This window comes from Acyrthosiphon pisum, chromosome A2 (assembly GCF_005508785.2).
Source record: "Acyrthosiphon pisum isolate AL4f chromosome A2, pea_aphid_22Mar2018_4r6ur, whole genome shotgun sequence".
In the NCBI taxonomy this organism is placed as follows: domain Eukaryota; kingdom Metazoa; phylum Arthropoda; class Insecta; order Hemiptera; family Aphididae; genus Acyrthosiphon; species Acyrthosiphon pisum.
Genome location: NC_042495.1, coordinates 75,358,260 through 75,377,756, shown reverse-complemented (window position 1 = coordinate 75,377,756; position 19,497 = coordinate 75,358,260). Strand labels below are relative to the sequence as shown.

The 19,497-nt window shown below is 27.1% G+C and overlaps 1 protein-coding gene and 2 long non-coding RNA genes across 3 annotated transcripts in view; all 3 read left to right on the top strand.

Annotated features, from left to right (window-relative positions):
• Positions 1 to 6,723, top strand: part of LOC100570090 — a 57,193-nt gene extending 50,470 nt beyond the window's left edge. The window contains exons 16-20 of the mRNA XM_029489982.1: positions 1,670 to 1,678; positions 1,848 to 1,892; positions 4,041 to 4,097; positions 6,344 to 6,385; positions 6,719 to 6,723. Of these exons, the coding sequence (XP_029345842.1) occupies positions 1,670 to 1,678; positions 1,848 to 1,892; positions 4,041 to 4,097; positions 6,344 to 6,385; positions 6,719 to 6,723 (158 nt within the window). The remainder of the gene's footprint in view (positions 1 to 1,669; positions 1,679 to 1,847; positions 1,893 to 4,040; positions 4,098 to 6,343; positions 6,386 to 6,718) is intronic.
• A 216-nt stretch (positions 6,724 to 6,939) lies between these two features.
• On the top strand, positions 6,940 to 10,328 carry LOC115034260. Its single transcript, XR_003839609.1, has 3 exons — positions 6,940 to 6,983; positions 7,390 to 7,443; positions 10,095 to 10,328. It is a non-coding gene; the product is annotated as an uncharacterized LOC115034260 (long non-coding RNA).
• Positions 10,329 to 16,346: 6,018 nt separating this feature from the next.
• LOC103308037 lies at positions 16,347 to 18,233 on the top strand. The gene is made up of 2 exons (XR_510307.3): positions 16,347 to 17,417; positions 17,574 to 18,233. It is a non-coding gene; the product is annotated as an uncharacterized LOC103308037 (long non-coding RNA).
• Positions 18,234 to 19,497: the final 1,264 nt, after the last annotated feature.

Genomic DNA, 19,497 nt, shown 5'->3' with positions numbered 1-19,497 from the left:
CACTTCCTGTTTGATAAGGAAAGTGAATCTAGTTGCTACATTCGAGATGGTCAATAATTCGAAATTTCCAATAGTAGTTAGATGTCTTTCCCGGCGCTTTAGAAATCTATTGGAAATTTTCAAATTTTGACCTCCCGAATGCACCAACTAGATTCACTTTCCCATAAAACAAGAACTGCTGAAGAAAATCGAAGCAGTTTTACTGCCCCAAACCGTGATGTCAGACACAAAAATAAAAAAATAAAAAAACACACATCATTTTAAAATCAATACATTCATCGTTCCACTCAGAATCTAAAAAATGGTAACACAGTTTCTGGTAGGTAAGTTGCTATAAAATATTCGATTTTGATAAAAATTACTGGTACAAAATATAGAATAATATCACAGCAACACAAACATATAAATTATAAAAATACCAAATGATCAGCCCTTATGGCCAACAATATATAAAATTAATAATAATCAAAATAGATTACATAAGTGGCCCTAATGGCCAATACAACAACATTATAATATTAAACGGCTCGTATAACCAAACAGAACAGTATAATAATAATTTAAAACTCGCAGATGGTGGAGCGCAGACTGGCCAGCTGGTCCTGCACCTATATAAATAGTTGTGCAAAATGTATGATATAAAAATATAATATTAATATGTGGCCCTGCTTGCCCAACAGTGTAGGAATAATAAATTATCGGTGATTTGCGCTTACGAATACAATAATAATATATGGCGAATTTCGCAAACGCCTTGTTTCTAATAAAATGTATGTGGTCATTAAAACAGAGTTTTACATCAAAACAGACTCCAAGGAAATTGTGCATACTCTTATGATCCAACTGTGTATACATTTGATACATTAATATTTGCCAAAGAATAATTGAACTGAATCGTCATTCTTTTCAAATAAAAGGTACCAATCGTAGAACATTTTTTCATGTTTAAATATAAATCATTCTTTTGACACCATCTATAAATATTATCTAATTTGAACTGCAGTTTAATTGAGTCATCTATGATACTAATATCTCTAAATATTTTTGTAGTAAAATTTTTGAATACCAAACAAATTTTGAGATATCATTTATAAAATTACAGAATAATATTGGGGATAAGACGTGATCTTTATGAGTTACTCATGAACTAACACGAATTTGTTCAGAGTTATAGTTTCAAATGTTTCCATTTTTAATAATTTTTAGTACGGCCTGAGATAAACGAATGAAACCACGAAATAAGTGGTTCAGCAAACGCAAAGGATTCGAGTTTATTAATTAATAATAAATTGTCGAATGGTTTCCTCATTCTGTATATTATATAACATCAGTTAACGAATGAGTATCTTAAACAACTAACGGTTGCAACAATTGTATTTAAACAGGAAGATTGAGATTCCAACTTAAAATATTTTTATTATTGAAATCAATAATAACATCCGTTTTCTAAAAAACTTTGGTAAATCCACAAAATAGGTACCTAATAGCTAATAGGGAATAGGCTAATTTTATGCTCCATATTTGACAATCCTAAGCTATGGATTAATATTGGTTCTTTTTGAAATCAAAAGGTATATAGATTAGAAAGTATAGATTACAAGTACCTACATTGTACTTATTAATATAGTAATTAAATAAAAATTAATATGATTATTGTAATAATTTACAGTCACGAGTTGTAAGTAATTTTTACTCACATTGTGATTTTATCTAATAATTAATGATTTCCATTATCAAACTTAAATCGATATCCAATGTTAAAAACATTATTTTCATGATTAGGTATGTTGCAACTGAAAAGTAATTGGTAAATATTTTTATTAACGGTTAATGCATACTTTTTTTAGACCTACCTATAACTGAAGATTATTCTACAAGAAGTAATGACACAGGTATTGAAATAAGATTTTAAGATAGCTAATATATATAGTTTTAAGAAGAAACAATACATTATAACACTACTGTTGTTTCTATCTAGTCACAATAAGTACACATATTTTTACAATATGTACCTAGTACATATTATACTTTTAAAAGAATCATAAAAATTCAAAGCATATAGAATAAATCAGAAATTATCATATAAATCAATTTTAATACAATAATAATTATAATAATAATAATAATTTATTCAATTAAATAAAACGGGTCCAGTACAGCCAGTTTATAAACTAGAACAATATTACAGAAAAAATACAACATTTAGTACAATAAGTATCTAAAATAATGGTAGGCATACCTATTATTAGGCACATATAAACGTTGTTCGTGTGAGAATTTAATAAATCCATTAAGGATGAGTAGAAAAAATCAACTCTCTTCGAGAGTGTATTGCATAGAGATATAACACTAGGAAGAACGGAGTTTTTTTAATAGTTTGTGCTGTGTACTGGTATACATATAATACATGGATATAGAACGGTTATTGTAGGCTGGAATATTAAAAGAAATACAATTTAATAGAACAGGAGCATCAGTGACACCTTTAATGGACTTTAAAATAAAAGATATATCAACTAGTTCACGTCTGGAAGATAAGGCTCAAGTGTTTAGGGAGGAACTAATTTGTGAATAATCGTGGTTATCAATGGTCATATTAAATTTGAAGTCTACACATTTAAGGAACCAATTTTGTACGTGTTCAACAAAATCTATGTCAGTTTAAGAGAATGCATACTCCAAATAGAAGATCGGTATTCTAGAATAAACCTAAATAACGCACAATACAGGAGCTCGGATGATCTCAAAACTTTAAATTCAGATGAGTGGTGCATAATAAACCCAATATGTTCAACACATCCAAAATGTTCACGGAAATTTAAATTATTGGTTAAAGTTATGCCTAGATCTGTGAATGGTAAAACTGTTCTAAGTTGGACATAACTTATGGAATAGGTACATGTGAATTATATACTAACGGGATCTGTAAAAACACATCGAGTAACATTTATGAGTTTTGATGCACCAACCACACTAAATGTTTTATTCATTTTGTACCTAGAATTAAATAATCATCTAAGAGAAAATACGAGTAAATATTTTTAGAACAGAACTTGACATTTCTTAAGAACAGATGATATTCAATTTATAAATAAATAATAAATAAAATGCACGATAAATGTACCCCTCGGGAGTTCCTGGTGGAACAGAAACCGTATTTTAAAAGAAATCGTGGACTTGAGTGAACTGGGATCTGTTAATAAGATAAGAGTTAAACCAAAATAACAATGACTAAACCCAAACTTATCCAATACAATATTCGATAGTCAGTAGTTCATGATCAACACAATCAAAGCCCAAAGGCCTTCATAAAATCTTTGTACCTATATTACATCAAATTGAAAATTTTCCACAGAAGAGTCGAGTATAAATTGTTAAAGTCATAAGTCATAAGTAGAGCAGAAGAGGCACGTGACCGGTCTGAAACCATGTTGGCCGTTGTTTAATATATTATTTATTGGTTTGATAATTTGAGCTAAATCCAATTTTTCTAACAATTCAAAATGTTGTACTAGTCCAGAAGGTATAAACAGGGCGGTAATTTTTGACATTGGACTTATCGCCATTTGAAAACCGGGGTTCATTTTTAAATCTATAGGTATTGATTGCAGTATGCATTGCACTCATTGACATAGTTATTAAATTACAATTAATATGATTATTATAATAATTTCCAATCACGAGTTATAAGTAATTTTTACTCACATTATGTTTTTAGGTATCTATACTCTATTCAAAATAAGACCGTGACCAGGCGGCCGAGTTGTGCGCATGGGCGAGGCTTTGTTCCGTGGCAGCACCTGATGCGTCGCCGTAGTGGGGACGGCATCTGGCCATATGTCTGACCGCCGCTCGACGAAAACTGGTCGCCGCCTGGTCACGGTCTTATTTTGAATAGAGTATAATAAATAATAATTAATAATTTCCATAATAAAACTTGAATTGATATCCAATGTTAAAAACATTATTATCATGAATATGTCGCAACCGAAAAATAGGTAGTTAATAAATATTTTTATAAACGATTAATGCATTTTTAGGTCCATCAAAAAAGGAAGAGCCAATTGATGATTATTTGAAAAGACATTATGAAACCGGTATTTTAATATGATTTTTAAATATCTAAACTATCTATTTATTGGAAGAAACAATAAATTATAAGCTTATTGTTGCTTCTATCTAGTCACAATATATAGGTACACATTTTTTTTATAAAATGTACAATATTCATTATATTAAAATACATGCTACAGATAGGTTCCTAGTTCATTATGAATCCAAACAAGTTAAAGTATATAAAATAAATGTATTAGAAATTCTCCTATAAATAAAACTTAACACAGGTAATACTCAATATTTTATACACTTTTTTGGATAAAAGGTATGTAGTCAGGACTTGGGTATACATTATGTCATGCTTGGTATTTAAATGCGAATGCTTATACAGTAAATTTATCACCCAACCTTCTTATTTAAACAAAATATTATACTATTTTGGATAGGTAATCATTGGCGCAACTAGGGGGGTGAAAAAAGGTCTTTAGCACACCTTGTTTTTTTGGTCTAACTATCATAATCATATTGAAATTCCATAAATCATATGTTTTTAAAATATGAAATATTATAGCACCCCACGTTTTAGAGGTCTAGTTGCGTCTATGTAGGTAATACAAAATAAATCAAGTATTAAATTATAAACCAATAATGTTACTTAATTAATGTTTTGTAATATTTATAAATAAACAATGAAATTATTTTATATATTTCATATTATGCAGTAAAATATTATTGTAAGTACCTATGTTTTTACTAACTATGATAAATATTTGCATAATGACAACTTAGGTTCTAATCTAAAATGCACATTTATGATTTATAGTATATTTAAACAAAAATTTAAACGGCCACATTCATAGTAAGTTAAAATTCTTTTTTAACTACCTTAGCTTCTTATCACGAATTAAGATATACCTACATCTTAATTCGTGCTTATTATACAATGAGCTGTTGTCATTGTTACAACAACAGTAACCATTCTGTTTTAACTTATTGCACTTCATAAAATAATAATATATGAAAACACAATCTTATCTGATAATAGAGACAACGGTCGAGGAAATAATAAAACCTTACTAAAACAAATTAGATATTACTAGCTGATCCCGCACACTTTGTTGCCCGTAAAAATGACAAATCTTAAAAAAATTGTGATTGTTCAACTCTTTTTGGGTGTAACTCGTTGCAGTTAGTGTAATTCAGACATCCTTGTAGGCAATGTGCAAAAATTCGATTTGATGTATGCTTGTAGCTGATCTGCCCGATTACCAATGGCAACCAATAAAATAATAAATACTAATTTCTTCTAATTATTTCTCCTATAACCAATAGCAACCATTTATAAATAAAAATTTCCATCGTAAATCTCAAAATTCCTGTTACAGCACCTCCTTGGTTTGACCTACCGGGTCCAATTTAAATCTAAACTTTCTTCTTGAATCTGTCTATTCACACATTAATATGCTTACACACTATACTATATTATACTATTACTATATCTCATACTGCGCGTATAGCATACAGACAGGGGTTCACAACACTCTATATCAATTTAAAAAAAACCCATCAAAATCTGTTGAGTAGTTTTAAAGATCTAAGTATACAGACAGACAGCGGGACTTTGTTTTATACTATGTTAAAATAAGATTATCTGTGAATTTTTATTTGAATTCTGACATTCTTTTGAACAAAACTATTATTGAAAACTATGATTGATATAGTGTCGAATACCCGAATTAAAAGTATGAATTACGATAAAAATTATTAACTGTCATATTATGTTTGAATAAATATTTAGGTGATTCAAGTAAGTAAGTTTATTTTGAAAAATGAATGGATAAAGAGTGGATAAATTAATGGAGCTTTTGAATTTTGTTTTCATATTACTTTTTTGATTTATTGAGATTAATTATTATTTAAATCGAACAGTGAAAGAATATAGATGAAAGTTAAACTGAATGTTTATATCAGTCATTCATATGCATAATAACATTTTCCAAATTTCACCTCAAAGACTATTTGAATCTGTATTTGTTTACTCCGTCATTCATTTTCGAAAAATGAAACTATTTAAGTCATACCACTTCACCAGGCCATTTATAAGCAACTACTGAAACGGTTTCTGAGCTGGGGTGGCGCAAATGCGCATACAAAGATGGGTATCTGGTGTAATTGGGAGTTCACATCAATGAAAAAAGAAAATTAGAATTTTTTTACGTTATTAAATAATTTTTATATCAGATAGTTACTTATTAACTTTTGTGTATTTTGCTTAAATTATTTTTAGTAAAAGAGATGAGCACTGATCGAGTGAAAAATTTAAAATTACGTATGCTATTTTATATTTATTATTTATACCTATATGGCTATATATTATAGATATTTTAGAGCATTTGATCTGTAATATACTAATATAAACCGTTTATCTCTACCTGATTTCTATTACATCTATTTCATCTATTACGTACATTATATATGTCTATCGTACAAATATACAATATAACGTATAATATTCAACATAAATAAGGGATGTACAAAAAATTCAAAATCTAATCGAATATCAATAACCCTTCAAAAAATTATTTGATTTAATTTATTTCTCAAGTAATTTTTCATTTTCATTTACATTTACATCTGTTTGTGGCTTTTATATGCAATAAAGGATGATTAAAACAACCATTTAAAACTGCTTATTTATAATATCATCTAGGTTAAATTTAAAATTAATGTAAAATTTCTGAAAATTTTCACTACAGTATATTATGAATCACAGAGTAAAAACTAAAGTTATCTAATAATATATTCCAAACTCAGAATTTTAAATATCTTCATAATACTGCCATATTAAATTTATACAATAATGTTCACAGCCAATTTATTAAAATTCGAAAGCTATAATTTTTACGTATTGAGAATGAAAAATATGGGTAAGTAAGTTATTTTTAATTGACGAATATTTTAATTTGGGTCGTATATTTTAATATTTACTAATATTAAATTAATTATAAGAAGTACATGTTTATAAATCTCAGTTTTGAATTTTAAATATAATTGTACTTTTATTATAATTTTAAGAACTATTGTTCTAATTTATATATTTTAGGGAATAGCAAATTTTGCATAGAATATTGTTTAATATATTTCTTGTTCATAATTATCTTATTAACGAGCAATTGTTCATGGTTAAAACAAATTACGAATAGTAAAATGTCCAATCAGTCATCTTAAAACAAATTTGAGAACAACAATATCAACGTTTGTCAAAGCGTTTGACTGCTTCAACACGGCTATATTGTATATATTGATTAATTATTTTATAATTTTTCTCTTTAGGCATAATACCATTTCATATAGAATTTTTAAAAAAGAAATTTGGTGTATTTTTGGGTAAGAAATGATTCAATTTTTTATTATATGTTTTCAGTCATCAATAAAAAACATAGTTTTATATAATCATTAATCAATAATTTACAAATTTTTAAGACACCTGTGAATCAATTATTGCATAAAATCATAAATATTATAGGACTTTGAATATGCTTGGTTAAAAACATGCATAAACAACATGTATTTTAATATTCATATCGTATTAACATATAAGTTTTTATACTCGTTTCATACTTATAGAAGAGTATGAAGCATATTATTATAGTTACTCCAACACAATTATTTCTTATAAGAAATTTTTAAATGAGATACATTATATTTAGAAATCTAAAACATTTTGTACCTAAATATAAATTAATAATATATTATATCCGCATTTAAGCGTAATTATCTGTCTTTAAAATGATATTTTTCAATAGTAGGTATTCAAGTACATAGAATACAGATAAAGAAAATATGTACTTATTTTGAAAAGTAATCAAAATACGTATTTTAATATGCAGTAAAAAAATGAGTACAAATACAAATTCAAGAAAGTATTAATTGTAGATTCTGTAAAATACTAACTTTTATAAATATTTTTTTTTACTAGATTTATTATTTATTATGCTACTGATCCAGTTTTCATGTCTTACGTTAATTTTATACAGAATTTTTAACTATATAATTTAGTGTAACTATAACTTTAACTATACTCATTAGTCATCTGTTAAAATTGTCAAAGTATATTCAGTTGAGACAATTTAAGATATATCAATATAACATTTCAATTTTTTTTTTTGACATGATTAAAATTATAACAGAATATATAAACTAAAAAGAATAAATATTTTATTTTAAATACAGATTCATTGATAATGTAAAAACTTTAAACACCTTAAACCTTATTCAAGTACTTTTTTCAAAGATTTTTAGTGTATGTATTTGAGTATTAGAAGGTTAAAAGATGGATAAGTCATAAGTCTGTTACCTATGTCTATATGAACCACCAATTCTCAAGGAAAATGAATCGTGGGCACGTTGTGACTATGGCAAAGCTGAAATGTAAGCACGTCATCTGGAACTCGAATTCCAATTTCCAAACAAAAAATATCGTTCCTGAATTCTATATAGAGCAATGTCAACCATTGATCGAAATACTCGAAAATATGGAAAAATAAATTGATACGAATTCAAAAAAAGTCATCTGGTATTGTGATTTATGACTAAATAAACCAGAAAATACTGACAGAACTAGGTACCTTCCTAAAAAAGATATTATTCATCTAACACACATACTATACAATATACAATGCCATCCTTCAAACAGAATGATTCCTAAACAATGGAAACGAGCGCAAGCAATCATGCTACTTATACCAGGAAAACCACCCGAGCTAGTAACTTCTTACAGACCGATATCGCTCCTTCCAAGTTAATCACAATTATTCAAAAAATACTTTTTAAGTGATTAAAAATGTTGATAGTACACGAAGAAGCAATAACTGTCTGGAAAAAGATAATAACAGAAGTACCACAACGCAGTGTTCGCGTACCTATTTTTTACATACTTTATTCAGATAGCGTTCCAACCAACAACAGTTCAATGATATTCATGTTTACCAAAGACTTAGCAATAATGGCAACTGATGAAGAACAGCACTGCCAATGATAAACTTCAACGGTCACTTAACGTTTTCCAGCTCCACAAAACATTAGAATATCAAAATTAACAGTGACAAATCGGTGAAAGTTAATTACACGTTCGTAAAAATGTTTATAGTCAAATATTATTGGATCAACAGATCATCCAAAAGAACGATTCTGAAAAATATCTAAGAATACACTTTTAGACTCTGTTTTAAGAATCTCACCAAAACATGATGTTCGTCAGAAAAACTGTAAATTAAGGAAAAAATTAGAAAACTTCATTGGGTGGTAGGAAGAAACTCCGAACTAGATCTTACAAGCAAACGTCTATTATACGTGGCAATATTTATACCATTATGAACCTATGGAGTACAACTTACAGTGGGCGGAGTGGCTAGGGAGACTGGTGGGTGATCCCCGTCATGGTGTGGTGAAACTTTTGGTTCCTTGAATACATTTGAGCCTATAATTTATAAATATTTTATTATTAGCCCAATATTAGGCCAAATCGTCTGTTCCCGCAGGGCCAATTTTTGTTACCAGTCCGCTCATACAACTGTGGGGCTGTCTTAGTGAGTCCAATATTGAGACTATTCAACGCTGCCAAAAAATTGCTCTCTGTACTATTGTCGCAGCATGTCAGACAACAGAACGACATTGGCTAAATCAACTCATGACTACTAATAAAATATTATACTAAGTCCACTGAGAGTGATAACCCGTACATGTTTTATATATATAATATATATGTATATATCTACAAAAAATATTTATTTAGGGATACCTTTGAAATTATTTGTTAAAGATCATTGTTCATTATAATGATAATGCTTTCTTGTGTTATAAAAAATAAATATATTTATGTATTTGAGTAATTAAAATATATTTGAATACTTTTATTCAGATATTTTTACTCAAGTACTTTACAATACTGCCTATTAGTATAATAAACTCATTGCACATTCTTATTTTAAGTCATTTGAATGGAATAGCATTGTGTAATAATTTTGTTATCTTTTCAGACTGGGTACAAGTAACAATTTTTGATGAATTGGGAGTTGATTTTAAAACAATTTTCCGTTAAATGTACCAACTACTCTATATGACGCAAACTTTATTTAATTCGTTACTTAATATTTGGTGTAAGGTGTTCAACATTTATCTTAACTTTTCTGTTGCCTGTAATAAAAATTCTGATTCGCAGCAGTATATTATCAGGTAGGCAATCTATCTACCATTTTTACTTAATTCCACCTACGGTGAATTAATATAATCAATTAATACAAAATCCTAACCTAACCTAACCGTACTAAAATTCGATGAATAAAAAAAAACCAAATTTAACCATTTATAAATTAGTCTATCTTCTTTCCAGAGGTCTAATCTACACACAAACATTAATTTATATATATTTATTAATAATAATTTAAATTAACAAACATGCCCGATTAACCAATATCAACCAATATATAATACACTATTATTATTTTAATCTGTAACAAAAAACTAAATTTTTATTTTTTTTTTTCTGGACTGATGTCACCACAGTTGTATTTTTGACATCCAGATTTCCTACTTTTCTGGTGGATTTCCCTAAAATGTTCTTTCATAAGAACCTTCTTCGTGATATACTCTTTCGTTTAAAAAAATCAAGATGATCCGATAAGTAATTCCAGAGTTTAGCCTGTAGAGAGATTTTCATTTCACATTTATATAGCTAGATTACTCTTCATACTTTGTTTTAATTATACCAACAGGTCCATATAATTAATTTTAGTTTGTTTTAGTGCACCAACAGGACTGTCCTATATAATATAATTATAATATTAAAATTAATATTTAACTAAATACAATTATAATTCTTTGACCGCTGAAAATATGTTATCATTGTATTAATTTTAACTATTAAACTGCTGAATTTTTTTTATATAATATATTATATCTTATAGCCTAAGTTTAGAATATAACAGTTTTGTCGTCATAAAAATGCTACATGTATATTTGAAACAATATTATCATTTAATATTTTTATTAATGTTAAGATAGCAATATATTATACTTATTACTTATGTTTACATTGTGTTTCCAACATAATCCTAAAACCCAATGTCCTTAAATTCTTTCCCCTTCATTTCTCACTTGTTAGTAATTTTCATCATAGACTTATCTGTACTTCATCCCGTTTTGTAAAGTATTCAAATAATGTTATTCGAATAAAAGTATTTTAATACTTTTTTGTATTCGAATACGTATTCTGAATACTTTTATTTGTATTTTTTATTCATTAAAAAAATACTTTTTTCCGATCCATAAAAATAATTTTACATTTGTGACAAGACATTTTATAAATTGTGAACATTTTATTCTTTGAACGAAGTATAATATTGGCCCATGATATGATTATTTTTATAAACACCAATGTGTTGTATCCCGTATGACCCATATCGGCCGTATCATATATGTGGTTAAAATTTATAAATAACTTATGATTATGATGAATTTTTAATAATTAATTAATAAATGTTAATTACCAACCTTTCAAAACTGACAAATCTAGTTGAGAAAGTATAGTAATAGTCTAATAGTATTCGAATACTTTTTAAAGTATTCGAATATGTATTCCGAATACAAAATAAAAGTATTCTTTACAAGACTGACTCACCACTGACTGTATTTTGTTAAATTGGTTGTTGGATCCCATTTCAGTATACCTACCACAGTAGGTACCATGTTGGTATTTTCTTGTGCTCTGAAATAAGGATACGTCAATTTAAATTATGGCACCAATTTCATAACAACATCTGTGGCAACTCATATCGCTCATGACTCGAGAGTCATGTGGTCGAGTAAGCTCGTCAATCACGTGCCGAGACCCAAAAGGATCGGAGCGTCGTGAACTTTAATTATTGGATATATTTCAACATATTTTTTTTAATTTTCTTTTTCCGATTAAAATTACTAATTACAAATTAAATCTATTAATCTATATAACTTATCACCCAAGTTATTGGTGCTCTGAAAATTATAAATCACGTAAATATACAATTATGTATACATAAGCGCTAATAACCAAGGGTTAAAACAAAAAGTTAATGTTAGAAATTAGAAAATGTAATCTGTATTTTATTCATCCAAGTCATGGATTTATCTATTTATTTATTTTGATGTCAAATTTCAGATAGGGGAAAGTAGGTAACCGCTCGGCCATTTCTGTATACTGTATAGTAGGAATTTAGGAGTCGAATGGACACAATAATTACACTAAAAATAATAATATAATAAATAGGTACCTAATCAATAAAAAAAATATTTAGTACCTAATGAGTAATGGCTAATTTAATATAGATCTACAATTATAATTACCATATATTTATATTATACAATTAATACCTACATTATGGTTTAATCATAATTAACATGTGGTTCATAACATCATCATAAACTAAAATACACATAAATACATAGTAAATCGTGTTGTAACTTGTAAGTTAATAAGGCATAAGTTATTATTTATATTTATAAATTGTTTTATATTGAGTCATTAGGTAGTTAATGATATATAGTACAGTTAAAAAACCCCAGTCTTAGGTATATAAGTACTACATTTATACAAAAATTACACAACTTTAAAAATAAGTAGTTAATAAGTCAATACAAAACAGCTGATACCTATAATTATTTAATGAAAAAATGGTTTCTCATAAGTCATAACATTGCTTAGGTATATATTTTTTACCCAAAATGTTTGGATCCATTTATACTACAACTATTACCTGTTCATTGGGAGGCAACTATAGTAATAGACCCTTTTCATTTAGGATACAATTTAGGATACGCAAGGACTAAGGAGGCAACTCATATATAATCGGGACGGTAATTATTGGCTTATTATTGACCTTTTTGAGTTCGGGCGGCAACAAGTAGGTACCTATCTTATATTATTCATTTTTGAGCTATACACAATTATTTTCGTGGGAAATTGAAACTTTTAAAGTAGGTACCTATATTATTATTTTTAATATTTTATACAAACAATGGCGTTACATTTTCAAATTCAATGTTATCGGCAAACATTAATTCAACATCTACTGTATTAGCAATATTACTAATAGTAGAATAAATTATTTTAAAAGCAATAATATATCATAAAATAGACTTACCTAAAGGTTGACTGCCTACAGACCGTCTTCGCTCAGAATCGTTTTTCGTATACAAACTACAAAGATTTTATATAAGTAAATTAATTCCAATTTAACATATAAAAACTACGTGACAACGTAGATAATATTCTTACCATAATACTATCTAATTCTAATAATTAAATTTCAAAAGTAAAAAGTAGAAAAGTCAAAAGTTAAACATTAGTTTTCGAAAGCACAGGGAAAAAAAAGAAAAATTAAGGAAAAAAGGGAATTTTTACGAAAAATCGGTTTTTGACAAAATCGATTTTGATTCTTCGTGTAACTCTAAAACAAATGACCGTATATGCATGAAATTTTCACTGGTTGTTCATATTTGAATTTTCTATATACGATATAATTTTTAAAAAATATTGATTTGTTTTGAACTGTTACGGACATTTTGAGTTTCCAAATTTTTTAGTTTTTTTTTCTATGAATATCAATAAAATTGTATTTGTTGGATAAAAAAACTTGAAAATTGATTACAAGGCTACTACAAGGCATATTATTACGATGACATTAAAAAAAATATTAATAATCCATAGTCACGATTTTTTTATAAACATTTAAAGTTCAAATTTTGACAAAAGGCGTAATAATCACGAAAATGTGCAAATTATTTTGAGTTAGAAATTCCTAAAAATTTTTCTTTTTAAATCTAAGATTGAATTCAAATTTATTACCATCCATTATACATTGACCTACTTGTAACCTACTGTACAGCAGAGCGTCTTCCAGTATCCTCTTACCCACCTTTTTCTATATTAATGTATTGTACCTTTATTGCCTATACGTCTTGCCGTACAAAGCATTGTAAATTGATAGAAGGCTTAAGATGATATCGGTTCACTATTTGTTTTCTCTATCTGGCCAATGTGAAACATACACAAAACGCATTTACGCAGAATCATTTTTTTTATGGTTTTGAGTAACCTTAGACTTAGAGTAAAATCACCCATTACAAAAACGTAGGATAATAATATTTTTGAAGGTATGAAACTATGAAATATCCATTTTTCTATATATTGTTTCAAAACAATTTAACTAAACAATACAATGTGAAATAATAATAAAATAATATAAAACCAATATGTCATACCCTCAAAAATATTATCCTCTATAGTTTTTGTAACAAGTAGATGATTTTACTGTAAGATTACTCAGAAAACATTAAAAAAAAAAAAAAAAAAAAAAAACGATTTTAGGTGAAAGCGTTTTATCTATGTTGCGCGTGAGAGAGAAAACATACCTACCGCTTACTTCATCTAAATCATAAACATGTGTTACATATTAATTGAGAATATAATATAATACTAATTTTACAATAATAAATTGTATTCTGAGAAATTTGGATTAACAGCTAGATTACACGATATTTATTATACCTATAGGCTTTCACTGTAAACTGTATAATCATTATAGTGGGTCAGTAGCGCTATAAATGTACAACAAAAATATAAAAATACAAAAGTAAATTGCATATTATGTAACATTTGAATAAAGACGACATCATAAAGAAGCGTCTTATACACCTTTGTGTATAGAATATAATATAATTATCAAACTATGACCCTTACTACATAATATTAGGTAGGTATGTATCATAATATTATATATGTATTTCATCCGTGGAATGTGAACGTTGAACAATAATTTTTCTATGTAAATAAAAATAGTTAAGAATATTAAGATCAAACACGTCTTGGTTATATTAAAAAAGAGTGTTATATCTACCTATAAATATTAAATACTAAAGATTACGAGATATTTAATTATAATTATATAACCCATACAATTGAGTTATATCCATTAATTTTGATATAATATTAATGTACCTATATTATTATGATACATTCATTTTTATAATTAAAATAAATTTCTTTTTAATTGTTCTTATATTATATTATTATATAATAATTATACGCTTCAATTAATAACTAACATTCATATTTCATAGTTATTGGTAATTGTATTTAGGTAACCTACCTACCCAGTATTATAAACATTATTTGTAATCTTTAGTTACTTAGTTATTTCATTATAATGATAATTATTATTGAACATTTACTTTCAACAGTTAAATTGAACAGTTCGGTATTATAATAATTAAAATCTTAAAATTGAAGAACAGTAATAGTTTTGAGTTTTGAATTTTGATCAATTATGTTTATGAACTTTATGGTATTAGATAGTAATATAGTATAAAGGGCATTAATTTTAAATTTTATAATTATTATGTAGTCAAAAATGTATAGTTTGTTCAACTTTTATATCTAAAGATTGAAAATTTAAAAGAAGGCCCCGCGTAAATAGGTTATATATAAATTATTTTATCCACAATAATATCATCAAATATAGGTACTTAGTAATACCATAGGCTGACTGACAGTCTTCGCTCAAAATCGTTTTTATTTTACCTACAATGATATTATATATATCATTGAATTTAAATGTAACACGTGATTACAGTGACCCACTTGTAACCTAATATACAGCAGAGCGACATCCACTTGCCCACCTTTTTTTTTTTTTGTTTATCCCGGCGCTTTTGAAAACTACTGGGAATTTTAAATTTCAGAATGCACCAACTATAGATTCACTTTGCCATCGAACACGATACTGAAGTTGAAAATCGAAGCATTATTTCGAATACTTATCGTGTACACAGACATAAATAAATAAAAAATAATTCATCACATCGTTGTAAAATCAATACATTCATCGTTCCGCTCAGAGTTTAAAATGATGGTACTATTACTTATTTTATATTAGGTGTTTTGTTGGTCACCGTAATAGTGTAATGGATGTGTTAAATTTGAATTCAATGATATAAAATGGTTATAAACGAAAAATGATTCTGAGCGAAGACTGTCTGTAATCGACTGTCTGCCTATATTAATAAAAGTATATTTTATGATATTAATCCTATCAAATGAATTAATTTTTCTATTATATTATTATTATGAATAGTCGGTATAATATAAAATACGTTATCAATTAATCGTTAAAAATGTCAAATCCCTTTTTGAACACTAATTTAATCATTTTTTTTTTAAATTTACACAAAATAACAAAAATCTATTGTGTTAAAGACGGTTTTTTGCAATTTGTAGGCAGGTAGTTTTCCCTGGCGCTTAAATAATGTAAACAATATGAAATTTGAAAATTTGATATTAATGTATTTTAGAAAAAACTTCCTATCTATAAAGATGCAATACAAAACGTTTGAAGCATACTGCCAAAAATCTGGACCACATTATCTGGTCACTACGGCCATACGAATAAGTAAAAATAAATATAATGGTATAGTACATAATTGTAAAACAAACACGCAATAGTTGCTTTGCTTCGAATCTAAAAAAATGAAATAAATAATCGGTATATTTAACAATCTAAACACAATTCGAAACTTGCCAATGCCCAATTTAGCTCAATGCACAATGTTAATTCTTCTTTTATTAATTACCAAACCAACTGTCTAGGAGGTTTTCATTTTATGCCTAATGATTATAGATATGTATATAAGAACGTATCTCAAAACATTGTGCAATTTTAGTCCTTGACTTTGACCCACAACGATCAACAATAACACAGTGCACTAGCGATTAATTTTATTGTGATTACCGTCTTCCTGTAAACAAATAATGTGGTGAATTTGGCCTAACTACTAATTAGATGCACTTATAGATGTCGTAAATTCCGTTGGTTATATACTTATATAATAGGTTCTTATATTGTTAACAATTTTATCGTTGGTGAGTAATAAGTTATGAGCTTAATATTTTAAACCTGTGCATTGCCATTTATTATTTACCTCTATAAAAACATTTAATTACCTTTTAAAAATAGCATTAATATAAGTGTGGTTATGCGATGTCCCATCAGACTATTACCGATAACGGACAAATATTGTAGTCCCGCGATTGATTATCTACAACTGTTAGAACATTTTATTGTTATATTTTAACTGTGCATATATTATGTAGGTATGCCGTATGCATACTATTAAGTACCAAACAGTAAACACTGATTATTAATATAAGAAACAAGAATATTTTAGTCACTAGTCATCATGTAGTCGTAGTGAAATCGGAAAAGAAGTCTCCGGTGAAATGCATTCCCGTTATCAAAGGCATATTCCGCAAGATTTCAAGGGGCTAATAGGTACAATTTTCCACTAAATATAAAATAATGTTTTTCAAATACGATTTTTTTTAGATAAATGTGTACTTAAGTGCTCATATTTATGTTCACTAATAGAAAACAAATAAAATAATATTATGAAATTCACTCACCTCGTTTACCTATTTTTATTTACAGTTATTCAAAGTGAGTATGTGACTCCCGTTAACTTCGATACACTTCTCCATCCGATGATGTAATGAACTCAAAGTTTTTTCCAATAAATTTGGTGTTTGACGAATGATATCAGCTACATTATTAATTCTCATCAAAATTTCATCTCTATTATTTAATTCTTTGGCATAAATATGTTCTTTATGTATATTCAATGTTAGTGTACTCCATTGTTCAAAATTTAAATTATAAACTTTTAAATCTTAAAAACGAATTTTAAGTGTTGTTTTATATCAAGTATTGAACTCAGCTAATATAGTCAAATCAACTAATGTTCTTTATGTACAAATTACGGTCAATTAGTTATTTTATAATAGAGATTACGGATAAAAGTTACCATATTGTATTACCTCATACCTGTACATGAAATCACACAAATCAATGTATGTCAGTAAATTCAATCATTTAAAACTTTGTTAACCCTAATTTTGTTATTATTTTATCATTTTTATTAGTCGACAATGTAAACTAATGCTTTAATTAATCATGTATTTTTAATAACAATAAATAACTATCACCACTGTTTATCTTGTATTGTTCTCGTACAAATCGATGTGCCACGCCATTTTTTTTTTTAGTCGGCGATTCGAGCTTGAAAAACGCGCGACAAGCGCGAAAATGATGTGACACCTCGATTCGTATGAGAAGTTTGCAAAAAATACAACTTGTCAATTTATTTTTACATTTAAGATAATGTTCCAAAAATAATTTGTATAAACCCAGATTTTGAAAATAGAAAAAAAAATTCCAAAAAAATCTTCATTGGGCCATCACACTAAGTACGCGTATATTAGTTACCTCATCCATTTCAGAAACACCCTATACACCTAAATCCCATGTACTTATACTAGTAAATGTTTCACTGTTTATTTATTACTTATTTTAAATCTTATAAGTATTTGAAATGTATTTTAAATATTTTTTAAATGGATGTTTTATGTGGATATTATATTATGTATGTATTAACTTTTAAGTAAAAACATGTTAAATTTAGTCATTTATTTAATAAAATTAATAAAAAATTAAAATAAATTATGGTATAATAGATATAATTATTTAATACCTACTTTAAATTTTTTCTGAAGGATATCTATTACTATTTATTATTAATAATAAATCAAAGAAAAAACACAATATTCACTTAGATTTTACACTGTTTTATGTTTTATTCATTTTAAACAATGAACAAAACGTTAAAAACAAATGTTTTAAATTTATGTCTTAAACATGTTTAAAACAAGTTGTTTAAGACTCAATGAATGTTCAACTTTGTATGTAGTTAAATGTCAATTAAAGTTCAATTGAAATTAAGAAAATCAAACAAGATATTAAGGAATGCCCGCTTCAGTTTTGTAACACTCGTGGAGTCGTGGACAAGTATTAATCCAGGCCGAAAAAAATAATAAAAAAAAAACATTTATTGAATATTATCATACGAAGTGTTAATAAAACGATTTAAAGATGTTGATATTCGGAATCAACAAAGCTTTTTAAATTCGATAAATCCATAAATTTTTACAAAAACTCATTATTAAAGGAAATACACTTTATTAGGCACTATTATTTAAAATACAAAATCATAAAAGATTTTAAGCATACACTTTACTTCTTATGAGATTTGTAAGACCCTGCATCTGATATAAAAAATACAACATGTAAATACTAGGCATAACTGCAGCTGTTATGATAAATATAAATATGAAGATACGTGTAGTTTTAAACATTGGTGCCAAGTTAAACACCAAATGTTAAGACTTAAGGGGGAGGAGACTATATAATATAATCCCAATAAATAATTTACTATATAGATATAGGTAAATTCATGCCGAAGTACCTTCACTGGATGGTTTCTTCCCTCAAGACACTCAAGCCATTACACTTAATTTAA